General features: G+C 45.2%; 1 protein-coding gene across 1 annotated transcript; it reads right to left on the bottom strand.

Moving 5' to 3' along the window:
• Nucleotides 1-2,197: 2,197 nt before the first annotated feature.
• On the bottom strand, nt 2,198-16,145 carry LOC144114845 (uncharacterized). The gene is made up of 4 exons (XM_077648840.1): nt 16,112-16,145; nt 15,691-15,897; nt 5,686-5,851; nt 2,198-3,777 (listed from the first exon to the last, which is right to left on the bottom strand). The coding sequence occupies exons 2-4, from the start codon at nt 15,884-15,886 to the stop codon at nt 3,510-3,512; spliced, it is 630 nt and encodes a 209-aa protein (XP_077504966.1). The 5' UTR covers nt 15,887-15,897; nt 16,112-16,145; the 3' UTR covers nt 2,198-3,509.
• Between the last annotated feature and the right edge of the window lie 1,404 nt (nt 16,146-17,549).

Raw genomic sequence — 17,549 nt, 5'->3', positions numbered from 1 at the left:
GCCGGAAACATCTTGTCGCTTTTGCCAGGGTGATGTCCGTGCCTTTTTCCCTGAGATTTAAAACTTTGCATATTGGCCCCAAACGTTACGTTTTCGATGAACTTTCAGAATCTGTAAGAGAAATACCCTAGCAATCAGCTCATCCTTGCCGATCATCGCCCTCAGCTCATCCCCCACCTACGCCATGCTCCAACGTTTCACTATCAGTAATCTTTACTAACGTTCGCAGCTTCCTGGTGAAACGCGATATCGTATCGAACCTTGTAACTTCGTCAGGCAGCAATCTACTTATATTGACCGAAACGTGGCTGAACAGCGATATCACTGACTCAGAAATTCTGTTTGACCTGCCCAAATTTAATCTTTTTCGCGCTGATCACAAGTATTCTCGCTGGGGAGGAGTCCTAATTGCAGTCAGCGAACAATTGTCTTGTTCTGCCATTGATATCGCGTCAGACATAGAAATGCTTTGGATTATGTGCCGTGCCTCACCTCTGACGTTATTAATTGGTGTGTGTTATAGGCCACCTCGCAAAAGTCCCGACTCTCCCCGCAAGCTTCACAATGTTCTGAACAAACTAGTATCAAAGCACCCTAAAGCACACATCCTACTATTTGGGGACTTCAATTACCCCAATATCGACTGGAGTAACCAACCTCAGCCCATAGTTAGTCAAAAAGAGCCGAATGACTTCATTGACGTTTGACTTATTTTAACTTGACCCAAGTTGTATCGGAACCGACACGCGTCGCAGGGGAAGCAGCGAACACTCTGGATCTCATACTGACCACTCATCCAGACAGTCTTAATTTCATTACAGGCCTCCGAGAAATCAGCGACCATAAAGTAATCCATGCCACCTTTAACTTCTCACCTGAATTAAGACAAACTTCCCAGAAAACTATTAGGCTCTACGATAAGGGAAACTATGAAGCAATCAACTCTGAAATAACGAACTTTCTGTCGGTCTTTGAAACGTCCTATCTTTCCAGAAGTGTAAATGAGAACTGGACCCTTTTCAAACATAAAGTTATCGAACTAACAAATAAATATATTCCATCATGCAGTTTACGAAGGAGTAATCAGAAACCCTGGTTCACAAAGACACTGAAAAGGCTCGAAAACAAGAAAAAACGCACATTTCGTACAGCGAAACGCCACGCAAACCAACACGCATGGGAAAAATATTATGAAGCTGAGAACGCATACTTGGCCGAGATTGGAAGTGCTAAGCGTTCATTTTTCGAAGTAGTACTACCAAAAATGATAGTTGATAACCCCAAGAAATTCTGGAAGGTGATAAACCCGAAGGAATCGCGCGCTATCACCATCACTAACAATGCTGGTGAAATCGTGGCTGATTCCGACTCTGCAGACATCTTTAACTCTGCATTTTCATCTGTTTTCACCGACGAATCCCAAGCACCATGTTTTACATTACCACTTATTATTACTACAGCCATGGACGCCATAACTTTCAGCAGTAGTGGAATTTCGTGCATAATAGATAAAATAAAACATTCCTCTGCCGCCGGCATAGATGACATCAATCCAAAAATTTTGAAAAACGCTAACCCAGCCTGTTTCAGTATTTTCTGTTTATTGTTTTCGCAATCACTCTCCGAAGGAACCATTCCAGACGACTGGAAAGTGGGGAAGGTCGTTCCCGTGCACAAAACAGGTAATACTGATTCACCTCTTAATTATCGGCCATTCCCATTTCATTAACAAGTATTCCCTGCAAAATCATGGAACACGTCATTTACTCCCAAATCATGCAATTCTTAGATTACAATAACTTCTTTCATCCGTCACAGCATGGTTTTCGTAAGGGTTTTTCGTGCGAGACTCAACTAGCCATTTTTCTTCATGACATTCACGCCAACCTTGATATTAATCTGCAAACTGACGCCATCTTCTTAGACTTCGCTAAGGCATTCGATAAAGTACCTCATCAACGCTTGCTTCTTAAACTTTCCAAGTTAAACCTACATCCAAACATCAACGCGTGGATTAACGAATTCCTCACGCACCGCTCTCAGTCAGTCTACATTAATAACCAATCCTCCAACCCACTCCCAGTCACCTCTGGCGTCCCGCAGTGTTCCGTCCTTGGTCCCTTGTTATTCCTCATTTACATTAACGACTTACCCCAGCGCGTATCTTGCCATATCCGCTTGTTCGCTGACGATTGCGTTATTTATCGTTCGGTAACTAACCCTTCTCACCAAGAATCCCTTCAAGCAAACCTAAACCTCGTACTAAACTGGTGTTCGCAGTGGATGATGACACTCAACCCTAACAAATGTAAGTACATGTCTTTTCACCGCCGTCGCAACCCTTTTGTTTTTGAATATTCCGTTTCTAACTGCCCTGTTGACCTCGTCCAGTCTTACAAATACTTAGGTATCACCATTTCTAATGATTTATCTTGGCGACTGCACGTAACTAATCTGATATCATCAGCTAATAAAACATTAGGTTTCTTAAAACGTCACCTGAGGGAAGCCCCTCAACACGTGACTACAAGCATACATCTCACTTATCAGAACTAAACTGGAATACGCATTGCCCATCTGGAACCCTCATCAAGCATATTTAACAAATGCCATCGAAGCTGTACAAAACCGAGCTACCAGATTTATTCTCTCTTCATACTCATACGACGTTAGCATATCATCTCTAAGATTACAATCAGGTTTGTGTGATCTTTCTGCTCGCCGTCGCATTGCCAGTCTTGTTTTGTATCACAAGTTTTTTTATTCACCCCTAAGACAAGAACCATACATCTGCGCACCCCCACCACGCAGATCCCATCGCATCGGTCAAGTTTTGCGTCCACGAGCCCGTACTACTACCTTCATGAACTCATTTTTTTCACGAACAGCAACTGACTGGTACGGCCTTCCCCACCATGTCGCTGCCATAACCTGTCCATCCACATTTTCGACTTCTGTGATCGCCTGCATCTTGTAAACCCCACCCCTTATGTAACACCCCGAAAGGGGTCTTTAAGGAAAATAAAGTGATGTGATGTTATGTGATACGAGCAGCTGCTGTATAAAAGCAAGCGATCTGTCAATAAAAACCGAGTTCTTAGCGCTTGGTACTGTGAAGTTAGTTTCTTCGTGTGGTGTCTTTCTGTGCTAAAAACAAATTCTAGTTTGTGTAATTCTTCACAGATGTGAAAATTTCACGAAAAAACACACAAGACAGGGCTCAAGAGGAGCCTTTTACATGCCTCCACCTGCACTGAGTCCCTCACTCATCGCTGCACAGCTCTTCGTTATCCTTAGCACAGCTGTGGCATGTGCACACATGTATTCTCATGTTGGCCATGTTCACAATGCCTTTCACGTAGAGCGGGCACTGGAGCTGGTATTGGCGGCCGTGCACCACCCTCTCAGGTCTCACGGCATCAACAAGTCGCGTGAACCTCTTGCCGCACTGTGAGCAAACGTGGGGCCTCTCCCCCGTGTTTGTCAGCAGGTGCCTGTTGAGGTGGCCCTTATGGTTGAACCACTTCCCGCAGCGGGTACACAGGTGCGAGGCAGCCCCGCCGTCCACACAGTGCTGCACCCTGCGGTGAGCAGCCAGTCTGGTTAGACGCCTGGCTGAAGCGCTGTCCGCAGTCCGGGCACTCGTGCAGACCCTCCCCCGAGTGGACCAGCTGGTGGCCGGTGAGATGGTCTAGCCGTGCGAAGCCCTTCCCGCACACCTGGCACAAGAAGGGCCGCCAGCCCGTGTGGGTCCGCACGTGTCTGACGACATTAGGTCTGTGTGGAAGCAAATGAAAGGGGGATTAAAAAGTAGACACTGTGAGCATGTTAGCCACACTGACGACGCAGAGCTGAAAAACTAGAAGAAGCCCACTGCATGCGTATATGCTACCACACGGGGCCGCGGATCCACCTCTCACCGACACTGCTTCGTCCGGAAGGAGAGAAGAAAGAAAGGGAGTATTCTTTTTTCAATAATGCAACACCATCCGGTTGTAACATTATCCTGCAGTAATACCCAGCTATTTCCCTCACCTCTTCCTGCCATTTTTGAATATAAATATTGGAGCACCTTTGTCGCAAGTCGCAGGTGTATCTGCATATTAACTCTATATATTAATATTAACTCTATATTAATTTTTAGTTACTTTAAATAACAAGGAAGGGCGCCGCCGTCGCAACGAAACGAGTGCCACAAACTGCGTATTTGCTGCACGTGCGCGCGGGGCATTGCATTGTTACATTCGGGGGCCCGCTCTTCTGGGTTGGCAGCGTCTTCGGCAAGGTTCACCTGCAGGAAGCCATCACTAAGCTTCTTCGGGATGGTCCCGAGCCACGCAATAAGAATCCTCCCACGTTTCCGACCCGAGTACCCCGGATCCCGGGCGGGCTCCGGGCGAAGCGGAGAGGCCGCCGCAGCGAGCCAACGGCAACTATTTTCCCCAAATGCCCGTGACTAAGTTGAGGGAACTAATGCGGCCTCATTCCCAGTAGAAGACGCTCTGTGTGAAAAAACGGCGGCGGATTAGCAACGTCGTCCGCCAGCCTTCGCAGGCGTCGCCAGGAACGAAGCGACCCTTCCGACTACTGGACCCGACCATGCGTTCTTGTCCGGGGCGTCGCCTGACATCTAAAGAACAGATGACGGCGGTGCGTGGAATCTTTCGGCTGGCTACGAGATCATCTCCCTCCGCAGTCGGAGTGCACCCGAGGGCATCCTCCTCTCTCCCTGGCTCAACACATGACGAGGGCATGTCCCTCTGTGCGGTGGTGCGTGTTTGTGCGTGATAATATAAGATAGACCACTCCCACCCTGGCGGAGACGTCCTCAACCTGGGGAATCTAGGGACCAAGAACAGTATAAAACTGGACAGCGAGTGCAGTGAAAATCGTGCGCCATTTGGGCGCTCCCTGAATCGTGCTTCATTTAGGGATCATGCTCCCTTTTAAGGCTCCTTAGGCCTCCTTTTAATATCCTCTCTTCGGAGAGAAGTTCCTTTTGACTCTATTTATGTAAATATTGTAAATGAACCCTCCAGTAACCTTCCTCCGATCATCTAACTCCTTAACCTCGTCAGCAGTCCTATCCTGGTGGTGGTGGCGCAGTTCGGAGCAAGCGTCGTTCCTGACCTGTGGTCCCGTCGGGAGTGACACTGAACCCCCATTCAACAACTGGTGTCCAGCGGTGGGAACGAAGCGCCATCTCCAACAGCATATAGCGCCCGATCTTCGGCTCGGGAACTCGACGCGTACCGACTGTTCGGCGCGGCGCTCCGCTCTTCGCTAGCGGAGCGAGGCCTCATGTTGGGAACACCCTCCCGCTAGCTCGTCCCTATTGGCCTCGGAGTTTCTCGCTTGCCCTAGCGTGGGCGAATGTTCGCTCGAAACCGTGATGGTGAGTCGGATGACCTCAATTCCTTCGCATATTTTGTTGCTAGGCGACGTTATTGTTGCTGTACCAATAAATGCCTGTTTGAGTCAGCCAGAGTGTTGCTCCTTTCTTCCCACGCAGAGCAAGGCCCGACGTGGTCGGCGTGCGCTCGGTAGCGCGAGCTATCACGGGGTAGGGTCCGGGCAGTTTTGAACCATGTGAGCAGCGGTTAATCGGGGATAACTTATTTATCCCCCAGTTAAAACCTCACATAACAAAACCAAAACGAGAGGAAAGTTCAAATCTTGTCTTACTTTCGATCGCTCGAATAGGGGCAGTGGGCGCAGCAGTGCCTTCCCTCTGGTCTCTGCGGGTGCTTGCGCCGCCTGTGCTTCTCCAAGAGATCTTGCGCTGAAAACAGCTCACCGCATGCACCGCAGGAGAAGACACATTTTGGTCTGACCTCGCTGTTTCCGCCTTCTGCGGGAAAAAAAGCAGATAGTTTGTGGAGAGCTCTGAAACGAATTATAGTTCCAGCACTAATCGCCAGCCATCTCAAATTCACGTCTACAGACATGCACAGAAGAGTTACCACGGCTTTCTTGTTTGTTCGTCTTTTCGTCTTACAAATCGATATTTATTTATTTCCTGAGGGCATAAAAAGGGTATGTAATGATGGTTGAAAGATAATGATGGCTAAATAAAGGAAAAATGTTGGCAGTTCTAATAAAGCTGATAATGCGGTCCCTGACTCCAAGCGATATATAACGAAGTATTGGCCGGCGAGAGACCCGCTGCCGCACCAGGTGCCAGATTCTCGTCGGCTCCAGCGCCGGGCATACCCACAGCTGATGGTGGATATCAGCCTCAAAAACCGGAATTTGCAGATTGGACAGCCGACGCGAGAATATGTCTCGAAATTGAGGCCACTTTCGAGCTACCGCAGGAGGAGCTTTGTTTTAATCACATCGTGCAGTTGCTTGTGCGAAGTACCACCAGCGCGCCTCTGTACTATCGGGGACAACTGCATGAACGCTGACCGTTCTTATAAGCTACTACGATACCTGGCACTTGCTTCAAGGTTCGATTGTTCCAAAGCTGACAAAAAAGCTCCGAAAGTAAGCGTTCATGCCAGTGACGATGCCGACGGGACGCGATGATTGCAGGCGGCGACCCCGAAAACCTAACGGACCTATTAAAAATTTGCCCAGCGCTTCCTTGAGATCCATACGCGGAGGGAATTATTTGATAATTGGGGCTTTTTAGGTGCTCCACGTCGCAGGCGATATACCAGGTCTTTCAGGAATGCTTGACACTAATTTTTTTTAAAAATAGGCTTTTTGAGGTAACAGTATGGCGTTTGACGCGTAGTAATACGAGTTAAAGCGGACACCAGACAACTGATCCGAAAGGTTTATGTCATTATTAACATATAAGTCACGCTACGGTGGAGATTGCCCGCAGAACAAACAAGGTTAATACCACCTGCAGCGTACAACTCAACTCCCAACTGGTAAATTGCTTTTACTAGTAAGCTGATTAACTAAATTGTAATAGTTGATTTTCTATCCCCGCGGCGCACGGGCCACTTGGCCTTCTCTGCCATGCCTCGACTAGCGCTGCGAAAGCAACAAGCAGCGGTGAGCACCGCAGATATTCGCACACTCTAATTAACGCACATGAAAGAAGCCAATATTCACTGAAACCAAGGAGTGTCTTTTTAATTTGTCATCTTCATCGACGGAAGATTAACTGGGTAATTATTTTTAAAATAATTTATTAGAAAGCAGAAGAAAAAACGACATGTCATCAATGGAATCCGAACACACAACCTCCGAAATACGCGTCCGAAATACGCTCTACCAACCCAAGAATGTTTGAAGAGTCATTTTCATTAATCTTAGCCTAACGCTAAAGTGTAGAAGACAGCAACAATGTCCATATCTTGTGAAGCTGATTTCAACCAAAAAGTGCTGCATACCACGTCATTATACAGAAGTATGGTGCCGTGCGTTTTTGGTAGGGGCAAACATGCAGCTACGACTAAGAGTTTCAACCTGGCTTCCATGGTGAGACACTTGGTTTTTTTCGTGTCAGAAAATCCCAGTAAATTTTGGCAGTTTCTGTCAAACAAAGGAACTAGAAAACTTGACAAGATTATCATCAACGACTCTGCCATTACAGATAAAAAGGGGATAGCTGATGCTTCTAATACTTACTTCCAAAGCGTATTTACTAAATCTAATACAACGTTTAACGACTGTTGTCTGAACAGTCTTGAAAGAAGTGTTACCATTAGCAGAGAAATAATAGTAGAATTACTCCTGCGGCTAGACACCAAGGAACTCCCGGCCCCGATAATATTCCCACTACCTTTCTTAAAATTTACGCTGTAATACTAGCCAAGTTTTCGATAATAATATTTAATGAGTCTCTTGAATCGGGTATAGTACCAGATGAATGGGAAATTTCCCACGTGATTCCGGATTTTAAAAATGGCAGCCGACTGCAAGTTGGTAATTACCGCCCTATTTCTCTCATTTCCACCTCCTACAAAAGTGCTAGAACATTTAATCACCAAATACCACAACAATTTTTCGGACCAGACGGAAATAATGACCAAAGCCCAACATGACTTCCGTCAAGGATATTCCACTACAGCACAACTAGGGGTCACTGTAGGTAAAAGTGTCAAAGTGTTTGATTGTGGTCGCCAGGTCGACATAATTTTTTAGATTATTCCAAAGCTTTTGATAAAGTTCTTCATCATAAACTAGCAACAAAAATGAAATTATTAGGCATTCCGGACCAAATAATCAGTTGGGTCACATCATGTTTACAAAACGAAAGCAGTTTGCGACATCGATGGAGCAACCTCTCGATTCTTAGAAGTTTACTTAGGTGCGCCTCAGGGATCGGTTTTGGGTCCAGTACTCTTCAATATCTGTATAAAAAACCTCACAGAAGCTCTCTAACCCTCTGTGACCGAAACGCTGTTTGCGGATTATTGTACTATATTTAATTCTGTCAAATCTGTGTCTGACTAGCTTACTTTGAACGAAAATCTACAATTATTAGCAAAATGGTGTAACAAATAAGAAATGGTTATTAACTTCGACAAAACAGTTTATCTCTGCATCAGTAAAAAGACTACGCAACTTAATTTTACATACAACATAAATAACAATGCAGTCAGAGAGGTAAAAGAATATAAGTATCTAGGAGTCACAATAACATCACGGCTAAAATGGACGGGCTACGAATGGGCAGTGGGCTACGAAAGTTTTCAGATACCTGTATATAAAGAATGTTGACACGAAATGGAGAAAGCGAACTAGAAAACTGAGAAGCAAATATCCGGACAGCAGTAAGGGGGGGGGGGGCGCTGTTCACTCGCCCTGTTCGTTCACCAGTGATTCGAAACGGCGTGCACTACAGAGCGGTCGTCGGCGTATTGTGCGAATGTTTCGTGTCTTGTGCGTGCTGTGTGCTATTCGCGTTCCCGTTTCGATCAGCAGTGAAACCTCATTGCTAGTTATGTGTGTTCTTGCAACACTCCAGCGATTGCAACTGGTGTTGGTTATAATACAACTGGTATTTTTGTTTTTCGACGATTGCGCTTGTGTGAGCGGCGGGGTTCATGACATGGGCGGAGAGCGATATTGCAAAGGAAGCAGCGGCGCTCGCTTTGTTCTTAGTATATAGAAACTTTGTCGCATGCCTGTCTGAAGTGTCGTGCACGCTATTTGCCTTTGGGACGTGCCGGGCTCATGTGTATTCGTTCATATCGAGATCAAGTCTGTATTTCTGGTCGCACGCTGTTTTTAGATCCGTTTCCTGTAGCAGGTTCAGCAGTTGCTTTGTTGAGGTCATGCGAAAAAAGTGCGAAAAAGGCGAAGCATTTTCGCACTTCATGACAGCGAAAATGTTTCAACTCCCCATATGGTTTCGTTTGCCACCCTTCGCGTATTAATAGTATGGACGTTTACGCTCCGAGCTTTCACTGCGTAATGAAGCTCGAACTGAATTTGGGCGCTTTTTCTCACATGTGTTTATTTTTCCCATGTCCTATGACAGTGTCATTTGTGGTAAAAAGTACTCATTGAAATGAGAATGCACATGTGCATTCAATTTCAAAGATGCCTGCAGTTATGCTGAAAAAATATAATTTGATGTGTTCAATACATTGACTTTCATTTTCTGTATGGTGGATCACAAGTAAAGTGTGCTACTCTGCAGTGGCATTACAAGCTAAAATTTCAACAACTAGAGAAAATTTATGTGTACAGCTGCAACTGTGCACGTTAAACATGAAACACAGCAATGAAATAACGCACAGCAGCACTGTGAAACCTATACTGAAGCCACTGGGTACTCCTAAACTTCTAGAAGCAGTCTAAAAAGGTACGGTCATGTATATAAATAATCATGCTCTACACTAGATCTGTGGATGCAAAACCTGCCACGTGTCAATGCTAGAAGGGTGGATTTATGGATCATTCTTAACGGGGGGGAGGAGGGGGCTGTCTCATATGAAACATGTATTTCTTGGAATTTTTTTGTTGAGAAATAGGGGCTCGGCACGGTTTTCCTATGTAAAATGTCAGGTTTTTGAATGGGGATGACATCCCCCCCACCATAAATCCTTCCCTGCCGTGCTCCTATCGCCACTGTCGGCACTCTCTGTTTCTGTCACCTCTATGAGTGGCTCTTGAAGTTGTGGATCAAATGTCATTGTTGGCGCGGTCATCATTATGAATATGTTATGATGCTAAGTTTTGCATTCAGGGTCAAGAACTCAGACTTCTTAGTATAATTGCCAATCCTCGCTGATGCATGAGAAAGCTTTCCCGGCATGGCCAGCCACACGAAAACTTGCTATGAAGAAAAATACAGTATTCAAGACCAATAACAAAATACTCCAGGATTCTTTTTGTACTCACTGCTGCAGCAGGAGACGTTGTTGAAACAGCCAGCTTCCCAAACATATGCAATATAGAGATTGCAATATTCATCAACAAGAGCAGCATTAAAAGGCAGGTTGAACACTAAGCTGCGGTGTTATCGTGCATCATGGAAGCATTGTTTACGACTTAGCCAAAAGCATGGACGCGCACACTCATTCAGCATAATACTGAGAGGATTGTGCTATCCGCCAGAGAGCGTGATTGAAGTGTGGCCAGTATACGGACCACATTTATGCGAACGCAGCATGCAAACATCTCGACATCAAGAACCTTGCTCAGGGATCTCAGGCATGAAGCTCTGAATTCATTCCAGCAAATAAAGATTGTTTTAAAACCTCATGAGCACATTTGACAGCTGTCCATTCGAAAATCATGATGTTCTCATGTACAAAGTATTGCAGAGGGCCATTTAAATATAAGCCTTGTGCCAGCAAGCTGGACACGGAAAGCTTCCAGGGTAGCCATGTTCTAAAGCTTTTCAGGAAGCTTAAATTTAAAGGCAGTACTTTACATTGCATTAAAGTGGGATAGTTCTTTCAGAAGTATCATGAAATACACAGTGCAATCCAAGGCACACAGAATAAAAAAAGAATTAAAGATGATACACGGCACAGAGTTATAAGTTCTATTTCAGTGGCACCATGTGTAACAGTTTATATAAAAAAATGAGAACAAAAAGCATGCTCTTCAAAGTATATATATGGAAGATTTGGTTTTGTTTTATTCTGCTATATTTTGGCAGCAGCTGTGTATTTATACACAATTTCATTGAACTAGTTTTTGTCCTTCACCTTACCTGGTGAAATTAACCTTCTAGCCCTGCTATTAACTCGTACGAGTCTAGGATGAGCCGGATGTAAGTATACCAGTATATTTCGCAAAGTGCAGCCTGGAAGAAACTCACGGACACATATCTCCGTCTTCGCAAAACGACGCAGGCAAAAGTGGCAATAAACGACCTACCATGGTGGACCACCGTAATAAGTTGCTTCCCGCGCTTGCCACAGTTGCGATAAGTGCCTTTGCCGAATGCTACTTGATTATGGCCATGCAAGGCCGGACTGTTTCGTTCGAACGAGAGAGCGGGGACGGCGCGGAGACGACGCGGCAAAGAGCAATAACTGGAAGCAGCTGGATGTCTCACACGAACGCTTCCGACGTCTCCCGTATACATGAACAACGGCCAGGAGTCAAGCGGCACTCGCACTGGAGTCTCTCTAGTCTGGCTCCTTCGCGTGGTTTGAAACGCGCACGAGGAGAAACGTAAACAAGAGCGCAAATAAAAATAAACAAAAGCGCGCCCGGACAATTTGGTGCCGAGCTCGTTTTCGGCTTCAAAAAATGTCACGTGACGGCCTCTTTTTTCTTTCCTCCATGCTGCAATCTATTTCCGCTGTTGGCGCTATCTATCGCGCTTTCCCCAACGTTGGCGCCGCGCGGCTCCGGTTTCTAGTTGCGAGCAGCGCTAATAGGTTTGAAAATTTAAAGTAGCTATAATGCAGGGCTATGGATTAATAAATAAATAAAATAAGTATATGTTGTTGTATAGTTTAATTTAGTGTAAAGTGCAGTACATGGTCGAAGCGCCGAAGTAGCCAAGAAGCCAGTAGTCCATCGTTTTTAATGGCGGCGCTCATGTTCACACGGTTTTCTCTCTGGTTTCGCTGCTTCTATCGTGGTGTTTCATAACTATTTATTTAGTACAAAATAGTCTCCTTTGCGCTTGTTGTGTACGACATTTGTCAGAAGCTGTGCCAGCATGAGATATGATCAGTGAGCCTTACAGGAGCACTCAGTGACTGTTATTTTGATGGAAACCGCTTCGACTGAACAAACGCGATGATTGCTGCGCGTGTCTTGTTCGCCTTTTCGTCCAGAGAACATGTTTTCGTTAGGCTGTGCAGCACGGCGCTTCCCTTGCGAGACACTAAACCGAAGTCGCGTCATATTAGAGTAAGTTACTTAAGCACGACCGTTGTCCCACGACGCTTAGTTTCCTTGTTGGTAGTGCATAAGGGCCAAAACAAAGGCAGTGTCTGTTCCACCGGCAGTCGCGAGAATCATCGGGCTGAAATTCTCCCGGCACTCGCCTCCGATTGAGTGCTTAGTTGAGAGCACCTTCTCTGCTCTTCCTTCATGGTCCCTGATTCCACTGACAATCTAGCAACAAACTCTAATTTGAAAGTGATGAGTAGCTGAGACCGCCGGATTGAGATTGGGCACTTGCCAGCGATCAGCTGCGTAGTGTGACGTGAGAGTAATGCCTTTTATAATTTTCGGTGCCATTCTCGGCTACGGAGAACTCTTCAGTGCACTCAATACACGCAGCTCGACTCGGCCGAAAACACAAGCAGTAAAGACCCCCAGGTGGTCAAAATTATTCCGGAGCTCTCCACTACGGCACCACTTTCTTCCTTCTTTCACTCCCATCTTCCTCCCTTCCCTTGTCCGCTGAGATGTCAGACAAATACTGCGCCATTTCCTTTCCTCAAAAACTTTTTTTAAGGTTATTTCATTGCTTCCGAAATGGTTCGCAGCCCGCGCGCGGGGCTGGGATCTTCAACCTGTAAGCCAGCAGCTCTCCTTGCCCAGCTACTCGTCACTTTCAAATCAGTCTGAAGCTCCTGTGCGGCCCGCGGCATGCGTGCGTCGGGTCTACAGTCAGGATGCCCGGCTATTTATCGCTTTCTAATGCTTATAACAAAGCTCCAGAAGAAGCCTGGACCGTGAAGAAAAAAAATGCGCTTTACTTCGCTAAAATCAGCCAGTGAGAGGCGAGTGCCACGAGAATTTATGCTGCGCTTCATGTCCATTCGCTGCTGCATTGTGCGCTGCTAGCAATAGTTGTCAAATAGTTTGTTAAGCAGTTAGGAAGTAATGTAAAAAAAAATGGAAATGATATATGGGTGCTGCTGGTAAAAGCTTGACATTGTGCGCCTTTAGCTAATAATTTCATCGAAGAGCAGGAGCAATTCTTTTTAGTTAAGCATGACCCTATGATATTTTTTGTTGTGCTACTTTGTGATACACTGCTGCATGCTGAACAGAGCAGTGAAGGATGTAATAAAAAGCTGACTGGTATTAACATAAAAAATCTAAGCTTTTAAGTAATATTTTGGTTTGGACCAGTTGGTTTATATTTGTAGCATATTCTGAAGGCTGCACAAATGGAAACGGGGACTAAGCAGGCATGTGAAAATGACAAGACTGGCACCACTTGTAACTGAGGATTTATACAGCGTCTCACAAATCCGGCCTTGTCAGCACGGAGGATGTGGCACAGTGCCGAAATTGAAATGTGCCCAAGGGCACACTATAAACAGGAAGGAGTAAGAAGGGAGTAAGCTGTCTCTCACTACAACTGCTTACATAAAAGGAAGAGCGCCATAAGAGCGCTTACTCCCAGTTTATTTCTCTGTAGGCGTATTCGTGTTTAGAGTGCAGGTGCCACTTGAGTAAATGCCACAGCTATGTAAAGAAACGACAGTACGATGCAAGAATAATGTACAACAGCCATGTAAAACTTCTAATCTGTCAACTTGTACTATGCGATCTGAAGTTAACCCATTAAGGCCCACGGAGAAACTACTAATAGGAGTTGAATTATCTTTTGCACACCTTATTACCTGAAGTAAATAACAACACGTGCAAAGTTTCATGGCCTTACCATTATTAGTTCACAAGTTATGATACTGTACTTAAGAAAGTACACTGGGCGCTCCCATGGCAAATGTGAAAGTTAGCACGGTGCATGAAACTTATTGAAGCAACCATGCTTTATGCAGAGTGTAACACTGCACTTTTCGCAAGACCATTTCGACCTTTTGTGACAGACAGTGCAGCGGAGTTGTTTGTCCAGCTTCTTATGAAAATGTCCGTGTGGATTGAGAATAATGGCAGATAGGACATATAGTGGAGACCTCTTGGTGATCCAGTGAGGCACACCAAGGCGCAGGTAGTGCCTCGCTATGATGCGGGTGAATGCGAGTAAGTCAAGCTGTGAATCGCCTACAAGTTGGTAAATTATCCATGCGTTGACTACGGCCATGTTGATCATCTGCGTAAATAGGGGCCACCACCATTTTTTTCCTTGGATGCCAACTCTGTAGTTGTTCACAGTTTGATCGTTAAGATCCACACCTCCCATGCCACTGTTGTAGCTGCTGAAGAGATTTGGTTGCGGAACCTTTACTCTTTTTTTCGGAAGATGACCATCGATTCACCGAGCTCAGGGGTTCAATGGTGTCATAATTCGTCGCCATCGTCACTATGATACTGTCTCTCCACTTCACTAAAAGAACCTCGTTTTCGGGATCAAAACAAAAGCATTATTCTCCACGTTGCTTTCGCTCCATCTCCTTCTTAGAAAGCAGAGGGCATCCATTCAGACGATTCTCTCGAATAGTCCCGGTTGCTCGAAATCCTAGAGTGTAAAGAGACGCGAGAAGGCTGTGACTGGTAAAAAATTCTCAAAGAATACAGCATGCTCGCTTGCCGTCGGTACAACTTCAAGAAGAGAAGAAACGACACGCGAGCCCAGTGGCCTTGTATCAGGTGTAATGGACTTGCCGCAGTATGTGTCGAATGCATAGCAGTACCCATTGGTGCTGCATAACATCCAGTTTTTGTAGCCGAAGCGTATTGCCTTCCCCCTGATAAACTGCTTGCATGAGTGATGCCCAAAATATTTTACTATTGATTCATCTATGAACAGGATTTCATGAAAAATTCCGTGCTGTCTAAACTTTTTGTTCAGGAGCTCAATTAGCGATCTCACCTTGAACATTCTGTCACTTGTGCTCTGAATCAAATCATTGTCAGCTAGGTGCAAAAAGCGCTTTATATCCAGAAATCGCTGTCGGCTCATGCAGTTTGCAAAACACGAAACCAAAGCGTCCTCGTCAATGGACCAGTACATTCGCTGGCTGGGCAGCTTGTGATATCGCTAAGCAACAGAATTCCAATGAGTTTCTTACCATCCTCTATGTTGATGACAAAACCGTGCTCATTATTCTCCTTCGCATATTTTCCGGTTTGCACTACAATATGAGTCAGAACTTCATCATCGAGTATTGTGCTGAACACCTCATTCGGAGACTTTCCAAAGAATAAAGACTTGAGGTTCAACTCTCTCTCCTTAATGCCCCTAGTTGGAGTGGCCCAGTGATACTCTGGCTGGCTGTTCTTCCAAAGCGGACGCTAGACCTTTGCTTTTCTGTTGCGCGGCCTTGCATCGTCCCGAGTTTCCTCACATCCACCGCAATGTAACTCCAGCGTGCCTAGAAAGCAATATAAAGGCTTATGTTTCTCTAGATTTTGAATCAAGGTATGTAAAAGGATCTCTCTAGTCACCTGAGACGTCGTTTACCACCGTATCAGTTGTACCGTCGTCGTCTGCCTCCTCCACATCAGTATCCACGCTAGGCTCAGGAGGCACAATAACAATATCTACAGGCTCTTCCGCATGCACAGCAACATCAGCGGCAACCTCGAGAGCCTCAGACAACCGGCAAAACGGTCTTTTTCCAAAGAAAACACCGGGATCCATCCTGAGGCAACCTACAACAACAAACAAGTCTAAGTTCCAGCGAAGGCACGTTGTACTATACAAAATACACCGCGATTTATCTACCCCTCTAATCAAAATAGATCATTCTAGATGCTTCCTGTGCTTGGTAGCGATTACCTTACGCCACATAATGCTGAATATGCCATTATTTATACAATATACGGCGTAAAACAGCAGAAAACACAGAAAAAATGCAGTACTCACCGCAAGCATTCGAACAGCACACGTTTTCCGGGATGATGACGACTCGTAGATCGAAAGAAAGGGTACCGAGCCAATATATCAGATTAGGAGTGTCTTGCTGTAACACCTGGTGCCATAAATGCAAACTAGCCAAATCTGAATATTCGGTTAAAATTTTTTATAGCTCAAAAACCAAGTGTACTTTGCAAAGTAAACTGGGCGCTAATGGATTAAAAAAAAAGTTTCTTAGAATGTCTCTCTTATTAGATAATACGCGTAAAACTCGGTCTGGAGAACTCCTTCTAATTAGCATCGTTATATGCTAGACGAACTCGGCATCGTGACCTTAGTCTTCTAGCCCATATATATTCGCTGAAGCAGACACAGGCTCTCGTTCTTTGGACGCACAGTAACCGACCAGAATGAGATAGCTAAAGCGCTTCTCCGTGAGATCTAACCAGATGGTGCACTTATTGCCTTTTAGTGCGGAAGCTCATCTTCCCGATCAGAGCTGCAAAAGCCGATTCAACGCTGAAGCCTTGACCTTTACCTAGTAAAAATTAAACATTAAAAGAAATTTTGCCGCCACTGGGATTCAAACCTTTGGCGGCGCGAATAGATCAGCTTCGCTGCCCACTGCACGACAGCTCTATCTTTTTTTTTTCTTTATTTGCATCGAAATAAAATCCGCTAGGCTACCAAGTGCTTTCGGAAATACATACTTTATGCAATACCGAAACATATTCTCATGTCTTCCTAAACTGCTACTTCACCAGCACATCAAAATTGTGGTAGACATACACGTGCGTCAAAAATCGGCAACCATTCAGACGGTCGGTCCTGCGAAGCAAAAAGCGCCAAGCATTTACTGCCAAAATGAAGCGCAAACACCCCACACCAAGGCGCACTTTTCACTGAACAGAGGCTTATATGAACAAGGTGGTTCCGCGTGTTGATCCATCATGCGGCTCTTCCACAAGCTAAAAGTTCAATCAGCATTAATGAGATCGCACGGAATACCGGAGTCTTTCAGGACAGGCAAGAGCCTTATACGGTAAGGCGAGATCTTAACGCCCCGTTTGACTATTCGCTGAAGTATGTCCCATAAAAACACTGCATCACAGAATGGCTTCAGTTGCGAATTCTACAAAACGTTTCCTTCATTCTTAGTGCCTGTCTTTTTGGCTTGTTCTACTTCCAATTTTATTGTGTGATGTAGACTATAAAATATTTGCAAAAATCGTTTCATCCCGCTCGCAGCTTTAGGGGCTGGATTTTATAGTTTCGCATTAGGCGCGTGTCTATCGTGACCGGGCATCCAAACTCAAACATACTTCCCGTTTGTTGTTGGAGTCTGTAAAATATTAGGCCTGTCAGGTTACTCTAATTCACATTGATATTCCGAAGGCCTTTGATATGTTGAGTCATGAGTTCTTGTTTGCAGTCCTTAAACGTACAC

The sequence above is a fragment of the Amblyomma americanum genome, chromosome 1, assembly GCF_052857255.1.
Source record: "Amblyomma americanum isolate KBUSLIRL-KWMA chromosome 1, ASM5285725v1, whole genome shotgun sequence".
Classification (NCBI taxonomy): domain Eukaryota; kingdom Metazoa; phylum Arthropoda; class Arachnida; order Ixodida; family Ixodidae; genus Amblyomma; species Amblyomma americanum.
Note: the sequence above shows the minus strand (reverse complement) of the source record. Positions and strands in the feature narration are given on the sequence as shown.

Coding starts and splice junctions, on each gene's coding strand:
- LOC144114845 (XM_077648840.1), bottom strand. CDS start 15,886: ATGGATCCCGGTGTTTTCTTTGGAAAAAGACCGTTTTGCCGGTTGTCT. Junction 5,852..15,690: donor GGTGGTAAACGACGTCTCAG/GTGACTAGAGAG, acceptor TTTTTCCCGCAG/AAGGCGGAAACAGCGAGGTC. Junction 3,778..5,685: donor CCCTATTCGAGCGATCGAAA/GTAAGACAAGAT, acceptor GCTTCCACACAG/ACCTAATGTCGTCAGACACG.